Consider the following 16496-nt stretch of genomic DNA (forward strand, 5'->3'; position numbering starts at 1 on the left):
TCAAGTTATTACCAACACTTATCCTTACACTCTTCCAGGCCTTACTGAAGGTGTTTCCATGGTGAAAAGTGTGCTTCTTCAGCACTTTAAAATAAGTATGGAAAACCCTAGTTCTTTCTCATTCCCTGTACCCCCAGCCTGTATGGATTTATATTCCAGTTGAAAAGACTAGTCACAAAGGATCAGTTCCCAGTTTAGCTACCTTAGTGACCAATTTCTGGCTCACCTCCTGATTTGGGGTTCAGAATCTATGCTAAAAACAAAAGGGCTTTCCAGAAAAATACTAGCTGAGTTTATAAACAGAGGCTGACACAAAGCAACTAGGGTGGAAAATGTAGGAGATAGTTTCTAAATCAAAATGTTATAACATGAAAACCATCCTTCCCTTGGTGGAGCAATTCCACAAGTCACAGAAAAATATTTTTCATTTTAGAATAGATTGGAAGAGAGCCTCTGCCAAGAGCCAGTTGTTTCAATTTTCAATTTGAATTTTAAGCAGGATTATACATGCCCAAGAACATCATGCTATTTTTAGCTAAATAGGTAGGATTGCTGTGTCCACAACAGTTTGGAGCAGTCAGGAGTGAAACTATTAAACAGCATCTCTCACTGTAGTAGCTTATCATTTGGCACTTCTATATCTATTTTAATATTTTCCAAAGCTTCATCATACAAATATTTGTAAAGCACCCATGCTTAGGCACAATACAAAGTTTAAATAGATAGACAAGGTTCCTATCTTCATTATGGGTTCAACCCATTAAGCAACCAGATATATGAAAGAATCTCACAGTTAGAGCAAAGTCAGAGCTGCCATCCAGCCCCTAACTGCCCAGATGAGATACATCAGGAAGCAACTGTCCTACACCTATCACCCTTCCAATGCTTGTACCATCTCTATGTATTCAAAAGAGAGGGGTAATGAAAATGTTCTAAAATCGACTATGATGATGAATGCACAATTCTGTGAATACACTAAAAGCCACTGAATTGCACACCTAAATGGATGCATTGTATGGTGTATGAATCATATCTCAATTAAGCTGTTAAAAAAGGAGAAAAATTGTTCTTACTCTGATTGCTCTAATTAGTCAAGGCTATTTTTTTTAAGCTCTCGTACTAAAGGATATCTAGCTAAAGGCTGCACTGGTTTGGCAATGGTGCCTCAAGGGCCACCATGGACACCACTCTAATCTTTCCCTCACCCTCTCTTCTATTATTTTCCCAGTTCCTTTCCTCTGCTCCAACTAGGTCTTAGGTTTCTCAGGTATTCCCAAGCACGATTTGTCCCAGCTGGTGGACTTCAGGATTAAACTGATTGCTGACCCTCGGCAACTTTCCCTTCATGACCTTAGGCAAGTCATGTCCCTGCTCTCCTGTCGCTGTTCTGGTTTGCACAATGAGGGGTTGGACTACGTGATCCTTTCCAGCTCCCACATTCCATGTGAAAAAAATACAAATGATGAACACTTACTTGGCCAATAACATACAAAGTCTCTGCCATTTTAGCCAACAAACATATATTTGGATTACTCATTTTGTAAATGCCTATGTGATGCAATCCTCCAAAGAACAGTATTTAACATAATTATAAAATGATCAACATGGAGTCCTTATTCTTAAAAACTATCATTTTATCAAAGAAAATTCAGAGCCCAACACGGAATGCTTGATAGTCTCTCTGGACCTGTTTCCAAGGGTCCATTTTTGAATGGAAAATAAAAAAAGCTTTTGCATGTTGGGGCCCTGTTGGATTTTCCAAACCAAAGGAAGAAATGAGATTGGGGTGGCAGAGACTTAACAACAGTAGTTCAACTAAATCCTAAGAGAAGAAAGGCTTTGTTTGGCAAATGGTAGAGAGACCTAGCATAAGACAGCACCCCGACAAACATCAAAAATGCTCAGAAATATGCCCAGAGAGCAATGAACACTGAAGGAATCCCTTTAGCCAGGACAACTTGCAGCTTTTTATGCAAATCAATTACATTCTCCTAACAAAACTCGGAGAAACATGTAGTCACCAGTTTCCAACATACTACCACCAAATTCACAGTATTGTTTCCATGTGCCCAGCATCAGTGAGCAAAACCGAAAGAAACACATCAATTTCTCCTTCACACACACACAAATATGCAAGAGAAACCATTTTCTTTGCAGAACCTACGTTGCCTAAGTTGTGGCCATGAAATGGATAAATATTGGTTGCTAATAAAAATCAGATGGTGAGCTCTACACTGAGAAGCAAACAGCACGCCCAAGCATCATAAAAACAATAACCCTAATGTGTGTTTCTTGTCATTAAGCGGGACACCCAACATGGAAAGAAATGACTCAAAGTGTCCATTTGCATCCCTCTTTCCTACTACCTCAGACCAACAAGCTCTCCTGTTAGTCATCTCCCTACACTTGTCCCCATCAAAAGGGCCTAGTGCATAAGGTTGCAGGCCCCTCTCTTGTTGGCCTTCAGGCTCCTGGCTTGAGGCGCTGAACAAGGGGTAGGGGGGCAGCGGAAAGGACAAAGGTAGGCGCTTTCGATCCCTCACGGCTTTGCAGCAGGGCTGCCAGCCTTTCCCCATTCTCATCACGGAACAGAGCACCTGCCCTAAGGGACAAAGGCCGGCCTTACAAAGAGGAGGGGGAGGCGAAAGGAGTCGGCGACAGTCGCAAAACGCTGGCAAACAAAAGCGGGCATGGGGGGGGGGGCCCGAGAACACCAAGCCCACCTCGGGGGTTCCCAGAGGTCGCCAGGTCGGGGTGGGGGGGAAAGGAGGCGTAGTAACGGATGTGGGGGAGGGGAAGACGGAGAAAATTCCTCTGAGGACCGAGATTAGGGAGCTGCTGGGGGCGCAGCCGCCGGCAGGAAGGAGAGTGGGGGGCGGACAGAGGTCCCAGGCGAGAAGGGGCAGAGTTCGTGGGTGGGGAGAGGTGATGGCCAAGAGGTGGAGGCCGGCCGGCCGGGGCTCAGCCGCGCGCATTGCTCCGCGGGGCCGCGAGGGACCCTCGGGAGGGGCTCCAAACGCGACCCAGGGATTCCGGGGAGAGCTCAGAGTTGGGGGCGCAGTGTGGGAAAAGAGAAAGTCTGAGAACAGAACCGTAGAGAGGCTAGGGGGGACTGTGAGGGGGCCTGACCCCCGTCCGCCCCACCTCACCTGGCGCCGGGTCGGAGTCCAGGTCTAGTGCTGAGAAACCGCCAGCTCCGGCCGGCCCCTCTGTCCCGCGCGGGAGACCACGGACACAAAGCGGGGCACGCGGGAGGAGGGGGGGAGGAGGGGGAGGAGGAGGAGGAGGAGGGGGAGGGGAGGGAGGAGGAGGAGACGCCTGAGGCGCGCGAGGCGGGGAGGGGGGAAAGGAGGGGCGCCCGCCACCCTTCGCCTGGGTCAGGGGGCGGGGCGTGAGGCTGGAGGCCGCGCTCGGCCGGCCAATGGCCACCCCGCCGGCCGGCTGGCTCAGGCGCGCTATCCCGCAGCTCACCTCGGCACCTGGGCCTTGGCTGGCCCCAGCCAATCAAATGCTTTCATTTGCATAACCGGCCCCTCCCACTCGCCCAAGCCGGGGGACTGCTCCCGCAGAACACAAAGAAGGCCCCCAGCAGGGAAAGGGGGGTCCACTTCCGATTCCCTACCTGGAGAGCCTAGCATCACCTTTTCAGCGCGTTTATGGCTGTTTCACGGTCACCCTGATGAGGGGAGAAGTGGGGGGTCATAGAGGTTTGGCCCAAGCACTCTTAAGAGGTTGGTACTCTTCTCCCTCAAGTCCTTCTAACCGAGAACTACCCTCCTGTTCCAGGGAACACAGTTTTGTTCTTCGCCTCTTGAGCCCTCCGCCTCTGCCTCCCTCCCCTCCCCTTTTTCCAGTCGCCCCGATCTCTGCGCTTCCTCCCGTAAACTGCCGCCCACTACTGGCCTTCAGCTGCATTGCAGCCCTATTCACCAGGCTCTGAGCACAGCCTTGATTGATGCTCCCAAGCTGTCCAAACCTACCCCAGTCCAGAAGGAAAACGAGAGAGGAAGAGGTTACTGTACCAGTGTAAGAAAGGACCTAGTCAAGTGGCTTTGTTACCTATGATGGCAAAAAGCCAGCAGTTAGTAATAAGTCTAATCTCCCCAAATCATCTTGTTCCACCTTCCTTCTCCTACCTTCAGGTCTGTACTGGGCCACAATAGTGACTGACTGGCCAGCCCGTTTCAGAGCAGCCGCAGCCTGCTCATGAGTTGCATTCCTCAGGTTCACGCCATTCACCTGTCCAAAGAGAGGAGTTATGAGCCACCCCAAAAGCAAGAAAGGAGTCCTCTGTTGTCCTGAGTTAGGAGAGGGAGATGGGTAGACCATCTCTAAGCCTACTTGGATGCCTTTCTCATCCAAGGATGGGCAATATCCCATCCTTGCCCCTAGGATGAGACCTAAAGGATATATCTCTAGCATAATAATATCTTTGTGGGGGTCAAATGCCAGCCAGGGTTAAGATCCAAGAGATACTCACTTCCTCCTTAAGTATAAGTCTGGTTCCCTGTCCCTCACTAAGGACATCTATAAAGAGAATATGGGGCTTCCCTGGTGGCGCAGTGGTTGAGAGTCCGCCTGCCGATGCAGGGGACATGGGTTCGTGCCCCGGTCCGGGAAGATCCCACATGCCACGGAGCAGCTGGGCCCGTGAGCCATGGCTGCTGAGCCTGCGCGTCCGGAGCCTGTGCTCCACACGGGAGAGGCCACAACAGTGAGAGGCCCGCGTACCGCAAAAAAAAAAAGAGAATATGTTTTCTCCAGCTTTTAGCTTTCCCCCACTTCAAGAAGCATTCCTTGGAGACAGCCAGGTCTTCCCTCCTCCCTTTCAGACTGGCATAGCTCCCATCCTCCCACCTTGCCTTTGTCTCCTCACCGATAAGATCCGGTCTCCTCTGCGCAGCTCCCCACTCAGGTCAGCTGGGCCTCCTGCCAGGATGAAGGAGACGAAAATGCCTTCTCCATCCTCTCCTCCCACGATGTTGAAGCCCAGGCCTGTGGAGCCCTTGTGCAGGATGATCTTGCGGGGCTCTCTGGTGGGAAAGGAGTGGAAGGGTCAGGACAAAGTAGGTATAAACTGTTGTCCCTGCGAGGGCCAGCCTGGAACAAGGCCCATATGGCTGTAGACGGACTTAGGTTCCTAGGTATGATACTCTGTTGCTCCCTTTCTCTCCTGAAACCTGCTTGGCTGCTGTTTGCTTCCAGGTGCCAAGTTTCAGTTGTTCTTCCTCCCTTCTTCCTGAGGGCTTGGAGTCAACTTCCCAGTGGACAGTCTCCGACTCTCGCTGGTCAACAAACCCCTACCCTGGGCTCTAGAGACCATATCTCAGAGCCCACTCACTGGTCCTCTTCCTCCCCAGATTCTCCCATCCTACCAACTGGTGTGATTTGAACCCTGGGCCACAAGAAGGGGAATCAGTTAGGGGCTGTGGGATGGCCCTGGGGTTGATTGCACTCACCACCCACAAACTGTGCATACTTACTTTATACATGCTTCTCCGCAGTCTCAAAAATCCACCGACCAACTATGACCCCTCCTACTTTCCCCAACAACAGATTTAGTCAACAGCTAGCACTATGTACCCTTGCTGGGTGATGTGGGAGATAGAGATAAAGAAATCCCAGGTCCCCAGAAGAAGCTTAGGAGCCTAACTGAAGAGAGGAGACAAACACATGAAAACTCCGACTCCAACTAACCATGTCTAAGGAATCCCTCTGTAAATGGTCAGTGTCATCAAGTGAGAGCAGCGAGAGCAGCTGCGGCTCCTGTAGATCCATACAACCTGACTCAGCACACTTGCCCAGCCCACTGCCTTCACTTTAAGCATCTTTCATCTGAGGAGCCCCAGGTCCGAGGCTCTTCCTTTCTTGCTCCCAGTCTCAGGTGCGAGGCTCCTTCCTTGAGACCCGGATGCTCTTGCTAAAGCCCTCCTCTCCTCCTACCTGGCATCCCCTCCAGGCCGCAGGGAGCGGAGCGGCCAGGCCCACCTCTGCGAAGCCCTCCTCCGCGAAGCCCTCCTCCAGGCCGAGGCCGAAGCTGAGCCCAAGCCCAGGGGCAAGCCGGAGCCTGAGAATTTGCGTGCCCTCTCCATGGCTCCTCCAGCTCCCCCCCACCCCGCCCCCGCCAACTCCATCCGCCTACCCTTCCGGCTCTACTGCAGCCAGCCCAGCAGCCTCCCAGGCCCCACCCTGCAGCAAACCTGTCCCCCGGAACCCCTGCCGGTCCAACCAGTTCCGCAGCGGCAGCAGCCTCCAGAGTGGGGCGGGGCCGTTCCCTGCGTGCGAGGCCACCTGGCCCGCCAGCCTCCCAGCATCCCGGACCAACGCCACCGGCTGAACTGCTCTCTTCTCTAACGTGGAATGGTTGCAGCAGAGGGGGCTGCAACTGTCTCGGGGCAGGAAATCCCGCAGCCTCCACCTCCTCAGCCCCCTAAACACTCCATCCTACCCTTTCTCTGCACTTTCGAATGGGGGCCACACACTTGGCACTCCCCCTGATGGTAGAACTTGTCCCTGCAGCCACCTCTGTCCCTCCTTAGGGTCCCAAGGGCCTGAGAGGGGGCCTCAGACCCCAAAGACACGAGGTATGAGGGCTTTAGCCTCTTCTATGCCATACTACGAGGAGGCCTGTGGCCAGCCAGAAGCAATTCCTCTCCGCCCCATCCCTAGGTAGGATGCGGAGGGGCGGGGCGGGGGAGGGGGTCTTACCTGGTGAAGTCCTCCTCAGCCAGCATGTGCCTGGGGATAGGAGAGTAGCGGGCGGGGGGAACCTGAGGAGGAGCAGGGTAGCTGACCTTGCTCTCCACAGCCCCGAGATAACCCAGGCTGGAGTTATGGCTTATGTGGTTGTCAGCCAAGGCAGTAAAAGCTGGAATCGAGAAAGGGAGAGAAAAGTTCCGAGACCACTCCCCAGTGGTACCCTACTCCACCCGCCACCAAGGGCTGACCACCCCCCCCCACCTCAGATGTAAAGAGACCAGACCGAGGGATGCAGATTCCTCAGGCGTCTCCTCCCCACTCCACCCCCTAGGGTTCCTCCTCCACAGTCCCTTTCTGAATCCTGAGCTCACTCCTGTGAGTCTTAGAAAGAGCTAAAGTCAAGGCAATCTACAAAGAAAGGCATGACTAGAGGTGTGACTAATAATAATCCCTCACATCTCTATAGCCTGATACAGTTTTCCAAGGGCTTTCTCGTCCGTGATCTCATTTGATCCTTGCAGCAGTCCTATGAGGAGGGCAGCACATATATCATTAGCTCCTTTTTGCCAAAGAGGAAACTAAAGACAGGTGAAAGGGACTTGTCCAAGGGCACCCAGGTATAAGGGACAGGGCTGGGATTTGGACTCAGCTTTCCTGAGCACCAGCCTTATTCTCTCTCTCTCTCTCCTTCTCTCTCTCTTAACAAGGAGCATAAACTTGTTCCCTTCCAGAAACCAGGGGGCAGGGCTTCAGGACAGGGACAGGGCAGACTGGTACGTACTGCTGGCGTAGTCGGGGGGTGCATACATGTCGTTGAGGTGGAGGCTGCCTGGCTTGGCCACCTTCAGATAGACCATGTCAGATGTGTTCTTCAGCGAGGCCACAGCTTCCTCATGCCTCACATCCTGCAGATTGGTGTTGTTCACCTAGGAGAGGAGAGGCCTTAGGGCTAGCACTGGGGAGAAGAAGGGAGGGCCTCTGCAGGGAACACTGAGGGGTGCCCTTTCAGTGAAATTCAACAGTGCTCTATCTAACAGAGGTCCAAATACAGTGCTGTGAGGGGCAGAGAAACAGGGGGTAGGGGGGGACAGGTGAGGGAGTTCCAGCCATGAAGAGGACTAGGGCCTTGCTATCTGGGGACACACAACTCAGATGATGCTCTTGAAATTTCCCATGATGCCTAGTCCCTGAGTGAGGTTCAGGTGGAGGGAGAGGCTACTAGAGCTCCACCTCCCCACCCTGCCATTTGGGCATCCCCAGGAAGGCTGTCTCACCGCCAGCAGCCGATCCCCGATCTGTAGGCGTCCATCCTTCTGAGCAGCACCCCCCTCAATGATCTTGGTGATGTAGATGCTGTTGTCTCCTGGGATGTGCTGGTTGCCAATCCCCCCAGCAATGCTGAAACCCAGGCCTGGGCAGGAGCCAGCAGGGAGTGGGAGAGGGACACAAGGAGAAGTTAGAACACGCAGTCAATCCCAACCCCAATCCCCCGCACCCAGCCAAGCCACCAGCCCCACAGGAGCTCCCCCCAGGGATCCCAAACACCAGGCTGCCATCCCGAGGTCAGTACAGGTGAGATGTGAGCTCAAGAAAGAAGGATGTGAGCTGCACCAGGGAGTCAGGAAGGAAGTGAGGGTATTCCCTTCCAATTCCTACAGGGCGAACCAGGGGCCTCTGGCCAGAGCACGAGAACCCAGAGGGCCGCACCTTTGGGCCCTTTGAGCAGGTTGACCTCCATGATGGTCTCTGGTGGGGGCTGTCGCCTCCGTACCACCAACCGCACCACAGGGCCGGCCTCCTTCAGTGCCTCCACCGCCCGGCTGTGCACCACCTCTGACACATCCACCTCATTCACCCGCAGCACACAGTCATTCACCCTGTGGGGGAAGCCCAAGAGGCATGACACCTTGCCACCCCCCCTCCACCCCCTCTCCCACCTCCTCCTCTTCCTCTCACCTCCCCTTCCCCTCCCTCCTCACCCCTCCCCATCTCAGATCTAATTCAAGGGTCATCCTGCCAGGCGGCCCTCCTCCCCTCACCTCCATCCTGCCCCTGCCGTCCCCAGCCCTGCTTCCAGGCCACCTCACCCCAGCCTCCCGTCCATGGCAGCTGCTCCACCAGGGATAATCTTCGTAATAAAGATACCAGGGTCATCGGGGACATGGGGGTTGTCGATTCCACCAGCAATGCTGAAGCCCAGGCCAGAATTGCCCTGCAGAAGGAAGTGGAGGGGCACAGTTTTCTCATGCAGAAGGCATGGGGGAGGGTTTCCAGGGCCCCATCTACCCCTGCCCCCAAAGAGCAGCTTCTCCAGGCCTCAGAAGGGGCCACGGCAGGCTGGGGCACATTCGTCACCAATCTGGCCGATTCTCAGCCTGTGCTGACCATTCTGGCGTGGAGGCCTCAGCGAAACCATCCCCTCCCCAATTCCCCAGGCCTCAGCGAGCAAGGTCAATTAATATTTGTTAGACAGTTGATTGATTGATGCAGTGATGCAGCCTCTGAGGGCCGCCGTTTCCCCATTCTCTCAATGCAGGTCCCCCACGAGTCTTGAGACCAAGGTTCAGGGCCCTCCCCTCTCCCCGTTCTAACCCTGCCCTCCCATTTTATCCTGCCCCACCTCCAGACTCACCCGCTCAAGGACTATCTCCTCATACTTGAACATGCCATCACTGCCATTCACCTAGGGGAAGACACAGGCAGGGCCCTAAGTGCCTCCTGCGCCGCTCCCCCCTACCCCCTGGTCAACCTGCTTGTCCCCCAACTCCCCACAGAGTAGTAGGAGAGCCCAAATTGACTCTGAGACATCTGTTGGCCACAGATGGGACAGGCTGACCCTGAGGAGGCCCCCCCCCTCCCCTTGCTTCCAGCCATATCAGGCCCAACCCAGCTGCTCATTTAGCCCAGATCAATTGTTTGGGACCGAGCCAGCCAGTGGTGCACTCACCAAGAGGCTCGGGGTTCACTAGGAGGGGTGCAGGGCTGGCCTGAGGGGGATGGCAGAAATTGAACATGGCAGGCAAACCATGCCACACTCAGCATCCGTGGGGGCACCCAGTGGCCTGGACAGGGACCTGCACCCCTTCTGAACAACAGCTCTCCCTGACTTGGGATCACAGACTCCCACCATGTCAGAGCTGGAAGGGCAGCAGATACCATCTTGTTCAACCTCTCCCATGTGACAGATAGTGACACTGAGGCCCAGAGAGGACGCAGGTTGTGCCTAAGGGCACACCGGGAGTTAGTGGCAGAGCAGGGGCTAGAACCTGGATCTCCACATGCTCTTTTGAGTGAAGCAAGCTGCCAAGGCCATTGATGTTCTGGCCACTCATCACCTTGCCCAGCAAAGCTCGTGGGAAAAAGAAAAGTTCCCCCCTTCAGAGTACCTCATGAACCCTCATTCTATCTCCTGTGTCCCCAAGAACCCAATTCCTCAAATGGGCAGAAGTCAATCCATTTTCTATCGAGGGGCTTTTGATCCCGAACCCTTTGTGTTTCCCAGCAGAAAGGGATCTGCTCGGGAGTCAGAGGCAAAGCCAGGGATAGGACAGGAGCAGAGTGGACAAGATGCCCCATGAGGGAGAAGCTGATGACCCATGGACTGATTGGCAGCAGAGTCCACAGCCTTCAACATGCAATAGCCACAGGAGGAGAAGCGAGGGAAAGGGATGGAAACAGGGTTGGTCTGACCAACCCATAGAGATGGCCTCTCAGACAGGACTTACTTGTGGCCACTGTCAAGTGAAAATATGATTCTGGACAGACAAGTAGCACCTGCTCCCTGGCTTTCACTCTTATCCCCAAGAATGGAGGAGCCCTCTTGCCTCTCTCCCCAGATAGCCTGGTGCCCCTCCCCGATCTTTCTCTGGCTGTGTTGCCCCTTTCCTGACCCCTGGTCTCCTCATCGGAAGAGGGAAGCTGCAAACCCAGGGTGAGGGCTCCTCTGCATGCCCTGCTCTGCTTCCCCTCCCACCTACACCCCACACAGCTTTGGCTTCGAAAAGCAGAGAGGAGGAGAGGGCTGGCTAGTCATGCCTCCACCTTTTCTGAGCCTGGCCCCAGGGCTTTTTGCCCTGCAGCCCTAGCAGTTGGTGGGAGGATTCTCACTGCAGCCCTACTCCTGTCCCTGATCCCAGGAGGAAGAACCGATGGTTCTTAAGAGCCCGCAAACCAACACCACTGCCTGAAGTACCATGCAACAGACACATAGGCAAAAGGATTTCCATGTAGCTCTTGTATGCATCTGGTACACCATGTGTGCCCACATGTGATAGCCATGCTTCAAGTCCAGCTCTGGTGAGACCCAGCAGCTCCCAGCTTCCACTGGTCCACCCTCCAGCCTCCCACCACCCCCCTCAGGGAACCTGCTCCCAGGGCCAGGAGCCAGCCAGGGATCAGCCCTGGCAAAGAAACCTTGACCAACTGGCCCAGCCTTGGGACTGGCACCTATCTACCAGTTGAGCAGGACAAGCACAAGAGAGTGTTTACAAGGGTAGGGCCCCAGGATGGAGGAGAATCCGCTAGAGAGGGCAAGGGGCCAAGGCAAGGGACACAGGAAACAGTCAGTGTGGACAGACAGAAGGCCAGAACCGAGGACTCCTCTCCCCAGGAAGTCCCCACCTTTGCTTCTGAGTGAGAGCACATCTGATCCCCAGAGGGGGACAGAGGTGGCCAGAACGGTCACCAGCTTGGGGCAGCCAGCACCTGCCCTCCACAACAAAGCCTCCTCCTCCCCTCTCCCTACCCTGGGGGCTGCAGAGCCGAATAACCAGACAGGCCCTCCGCCATGCATGCCAGGGACCCGGCTCTGCCGGCCCAGCCTCCATTTTGCTGCTTCTCCCACAGATGCTCCTTCCATTTTCTAAGCTGGCAGTTTATTTAGGCTGGGAGTGGAAGCCGGAGTTGTGCCCAGCACCCAGGGGTTCCCAAGCTGTGCCAAGTCAGGACTGGGGGGCCAAGTTCTCCCACATCTTGCGGTACCCAAGGGGAAGATGCCCCACCGGGGCCAGTCCCTGCACCATAGCAGCTGCCCCTTGCCTGGCTCCAGGCATCATGCCTGTTCTGGAGCAAGGAAGCTGGCTTCAGTCCCCCCCTCGCCCCCTGAGTACACATACACACTTCAGAGCTGCTTGGACAAAAGAGTCCATCCTTCTCAGCAGCCTCTCAGCCTTGCTTGGGACGTGTCTCTCGCCTCCTCCCCCTCCCCTCCCTTGCCTGTCAAGCGCCTCTCACCAGGGACACCACACACGCGCGCGCACACGCGCGCACACACACACACACAGAGGCACACGCGTGCACACACTTGCAGCCACATGCTCATATACATGTAGCCACACACACACAGGCAAACACAGCCAAACCTGCAGCTTCATCTACAGAGACACCTCCACATCCAGAGAGACGTCCCCACATGTCCATGTGCACATTCACACACAAAGGGACTAGGACGGAGAGGGACTCATGGCATCAAGGGATGAAGCTCAGCAAGCTGGGCACATGGGCTCCTCGACATAGATTCACAGGAGCTCCACTGCCTTCCTCCACACACCTCAACACACACACACACACACATACACGTCCCCCCTACACAGAGCACCTTGCCCCCTCCTCCCCTCCTGTGGAGACACACACCGCACACAGCCCCCGCAGAACCTCCCGCCCCCTGCCAGACACAGAGACACTGCTAACCCCCCCCCCCGCCCACGCTGAGGCAAACCCAATCCCCCCACACGGGAGAATGTGCCCCTCCGCCATGCCTTCGCCTCCTGACACACAGCTCCTCCCAATCCCCTCCAAATGGAGACCCCCAAACAGACACACTGGGAAGCACACACCGCCTCTCTTGGCCCAGCTGCAATGCTAGGGCTCAGGGTCTGCGGGCTGGGAGCCCTGGGAACCCGTGCTGCACCCCAGGCCTCCAGGCGCCCACTCCCCAGCCCCCGTGGGTTGTCCCACCACCACCCCCTCTGCTGATCCATACCTGCTCATACCAATCCCGGTTGGTACAGGTGCACTCGGGCCACCAGCTGGGGCCGCTGCCGTTGAGTTTGGGGGTGCTCTTGCCCGGGACTGGCTTAGGGGGCACTGGCCCCACATCCCGGCCGGTGGGAATGAGCTTGGCCTTGGTGCGGGGGGTGGGGGTGGCCCCCGCCTGCGAGGGCAGGGTCTGCGAGCTGTAGCCCCCGTAACCGGCGCTGGCTCCATTGCCCCCACCTGGCCCGTAGGGGTCGGGTACCTGCCAGTCCCCGTAGCCGGGAGGCTCGAGGCGCCGCAGGGCGGCCAGGCGGGTCACCTCATAGCACTCGGGGCACTTACAGCAGTGCTGGTGCTTGTGCATGGCACTGCCCCCCGCGGCCCGGACCCCCCAGCCCACGCCGGTTTCCACACCGCTGCTGCCGCCGCCGCCGCTGCCGCCAGGCTCCCGGGCACACTCACACTGCTCGGACCAGGAAGGGGGGGGCACCCGTGGGGGCGCCCGGGCGGAGCGGGGCCTGGGGCCGGGCGGGCGTCCCGGGGCCTCTGCCCCCACGCTGCCCCGCACCCACGGCTCCCCCTCCAGCACTGGCGGCTCCGTGTCGCCCGTCGTGGCTCCTGGGCCGAGGCCCAGCGGCAAAGAAGAAGCGGGAGCCTGGGCAGAAGCTGGGTGCTGCGAGGACCGCTCCCGCACTGGTCCCCAGGATGGATCTGAGTGGAGTCAAGAGCATCTCTCCCTGGCTCCCTTCTCAGTTGACTCCAGCCAATCAGCGTGCAGAGTCAGGCAGCGGCAGCGGCAGCGGCAGGAATGCTAAACAGCGGCTCCTTAAAGGAACAGAGGCAGTGGCGCCCCCAGGCTCAGCCCCAGCTCCCCAGATATCGGGGGTAGGGCCAACCCTAGGGCAGGGACAGGGGACTTGTGCCACGGGTGAGCTCAGCCCCCACTCTCGTGCCCCCTAATCTCCAATTTCAGCCTGTCCTCGGCCCACTCCACCCCACCCCACTACCAAGAGGGAGTTGCAGGGAGATGCTCAATGGGTCCCCGGGCTTGCTCTGAGCTGGGGCCACCAGAAGTAAAGACTTGAGGCGGCAGAACAGATCGAAGGGACGTTAGAGCAGGGTGAGGGAGGTGCTCTCTCCTAACAGGGGACCAAGGAAGAGGGCAGCTTAGGAGGCTACTCTCTTGTCAGGGCCTCTTCCTCAGGACTATTGTTCTCTCAACCTCTAGGCCCCGAAATGACTGCAACCTCACACTTGACCTGCTTCCATCACCAATGAGGGACTCAAGCCTAGAACAGAAGGAAAGGAAAGCTCTAAGCTTTTGTCCCTGGTGCACAGATTCCTGTCTCCTCAACTCCACTCCTGCATGGTTATGATGGGGGAAAGAGCTTCAGGATGCCAAGAGAGTAAAGAAAGTCCAGGGCAGAAGGAAAGGTAAGAAGAGATCTGAAGTGAAAGAAATCTGGGTATCTGGAGAAGAAGTTGGGAATACTTATCCAAGGACATTTCCTTAGCCTCTCCTGGCTCAGTCTGTTGGCGGATGGAAGAAGGATGACATGCTGGGAAAACTCTTATCTTTTTGCTGTTCTTTATGTCATTAGCTACCAATTATTGAATCTTCACAAAGTCCTAAGTGCTTTACATGCAAACAAAACCCCTACCAAGGTGCTACTATTATTATCCGACTTTTACCGAGAAATTGAGGCTCAGAGATGTTAATACAGCTAGGTTACACAGGTGGAAGTCACAGAATCACGATGCAAATCCTGGCCATTTGACTCCAGAGTCCACGCTCTGAACCACTCAAGTCCAACAGGTCTATTCTAAGTTCTCCTGCAGATCTCAGATCTCAGTTCAACAAACATTCATTGCACACCTACTCTGTGCAAGACCTTGACCTAGGCCCTAGGGCTACAGAAATTCATTCTTAAGTCAACAGGCATTCACTGAGCACCTGCTATGTGCCAGACACTGTTCTAGGATTTGAGGATATAGCAGCAAACAGAACAAAACACAATAAATCCCCGCCCTTGGGGTGCTCACATTCTAGTGAAAGGGCACAGACAAAAAATAGCACAATAAATAAATGAAGTATATACTACGATATATGGTGATAAGTGCTATGGGAAAAAAGAAAAAGAGCAGAGAAAGCAGGATTGGGAGTACTAGGGAAGGACATGAGGTTGTGATCATTTTTCTTCAGGTTTTTTACCCCTGCATTTTAACATGAGAATTTTCAAACATACAGAAAAATTGAAAGAATTTTACAGGGAACAAACATCCAATTGCCACCTAGATTCTCATTAACATTTTACTATACTTGCTTTATCACATGTATATCCTCCACATATCCTCTCCAACTTTTTTAAAAATGACAATTTGCAAACATACAGAAATGTTGAAAGAATAGTACAAGGGACACCTATATATCTTCCTCATAGAGCCAACAACTGGCAATGTCTTGTTATATTTGCTTTATCGATCTATCTACAATTTCTTCTGAACCGTTCAAATGTACATTATAGATTTCATTACACTCCTCCCCTAAATATTTCAGCATTCATCTTGTGGGAATAAAGACATTCTCCCACATAACCACAATATGATTATGACATCTAAGAAAATTAACAATAATTTCATATCATCTAATATCGTCTAATGTCCAGTCTATATTCAAATTTCTCCAAACTTGCCTTTTATCTTTTTTTTTTAACATCTTTATTGGGGTATAATTGCTTTACAATGGTGTGTTAGTTTCTGCTTTATAACAAAGTGAATCAGTTATATATACACATATGTTCCCATATCTCTTCCCTCTTGCGTCTCCCTCCCTTCCACCCTCCCTATCCCACCCCTCCAGGCGGTCACAAAGCACCGAGCTGATCTCCCTGTGCTATGCGGCTGCTTCCCACTAGCTATCTACCTTATGTTTGGTAGTGTATATATGTCCATGCCTCTCTCTCGCTTTGTCACAGCTCACCCTTCCCCCTCCCCGCCTTTTATCTTTTTTAACATCAGAACCTAATCAAGGCTGTCACATTGCATTCGTGTCTTTAGCCACTAGAACAGCCCCAATCTTAAAAGAAAACCTTTTTATTTTGAGATAATTATAGATTTACAAGGAAGTTGCAGAGATAGCACAGAGAGGGCCCGTGTACCCTTCACCCAGTTTTCCTCAATGATTGCATCTTACATAATTATAGTACAATATCAAAACCAGGAAATTGACATTGGTATAGTGTGTGTATAGTTCTATACCATTTTACCACATGCAGAGATTTCTGTAACAACCACTGCAATCAAAATACAAAACTATTTCATCACCACAAAGACCTACTGGTGTCATCATTTTAAAAGGTTGAGGAAAGTGTAAAAAAATTACCTCCCTTTAGGTCTCTTTACCATGTCTCATTTATAGTACGGTTGTCTTAAATATTTCCTCTACATATACTGAGCTTCACATCAGATGATGTTTTACTTATTGCTTCAACCATCAAACATTATTTAGACAACTCAAGAGAAGAAGGAAAGTCTGTTGTACGTACTTACGTTTTTACTCATTCTATTCTTTCTTCCTTCCCGATGTTCCAAGATTTCTTCTTTTATCATTTCCTTTCTGTTTTGAGGACTGCCTTTAACTACTCTTTTAGGGTGGGTCTGCTGGTGTCATGGTCTCATAGCTTTCCTTTTTCTGAGGATATCTTGATTTCTCCCTCATTTCTGAAGGATATTTTCACTAGATATAGCATCCAGGCTTGGCAGTTCTTTTAACACTTGAAATATGTTGTTGCCACTTCCTTCTGGCCACCATGGTTTCTGGTGAG

At 53.5% G+C, this 16496-nt stretch overlaps 1 protein-coding gene across 4 annotated transcripts in view; it reads right to left on the minus strand.

The window, feature by feature from the left end:
- The window catches only part of DLG3 (discs large MAGUK scaffold protein 3), a 56644-nt gene extending 43593 nt beyond the window's left edge, over positions 1-13051 (minus strand). Inside the window, exons 1-9 of one of the 4 annotated variants that reach the window (XM_060002427.1) lie at positions 12680-13051; positions 9332-9382; positions 8787-8911; positions 8407-8576; positions 7974-8110; positions 7481-7625; positions 6709-6868; positions 4877-5033; positions 4137-4239 (exon numbers count right to left, since the gene is read on the minus strand). In XM_060002427.1, coding sequence (XP_059858410.1) covers positions 4137-4239; positions 4877-5033; positions 6709-6868; positions 7481-7625; positions 7974-8110; positions 8407-8576; positions 8787-8911; positions 9332-9382; positions 12680-13036 — 1405 coding nt within the window. In that variant the 5' untranslated portion in view covers positions 13037-13051. Of the gene's footprint in view, positions 1-3149; positions 3263-4136; positions 4240-4876; positions 5034-5943; positions 6093-6708; positions 6869-7480; positions 7626-7973; positions 8111-8406; positions 8577-8786; positions 8912-9331; positions 9383-12679 lie in introns of those variants that run through there. The other 3 variants (XM_060002426.1, XM_060002428.1, XM_060002429.1) reach the window with 3 other exon arrangements.
- Positions 13052-16496: the final 3445 nt, after the last annotated feature.

Source organism: Delphinus delphis, chromosome X (assembly GCF_949987515.2).
Source record: "Delphinus delphis chromosome X, mDelDel1.2, whole genome shotgun sequence".
In the NCBI taxonomy this organism is placed as follows: Eukaryota; Metazoa; Chordata; class Mammalia; order Artiodactyla; family Delphinidae; genus Delphinus; species Delphinus delphis.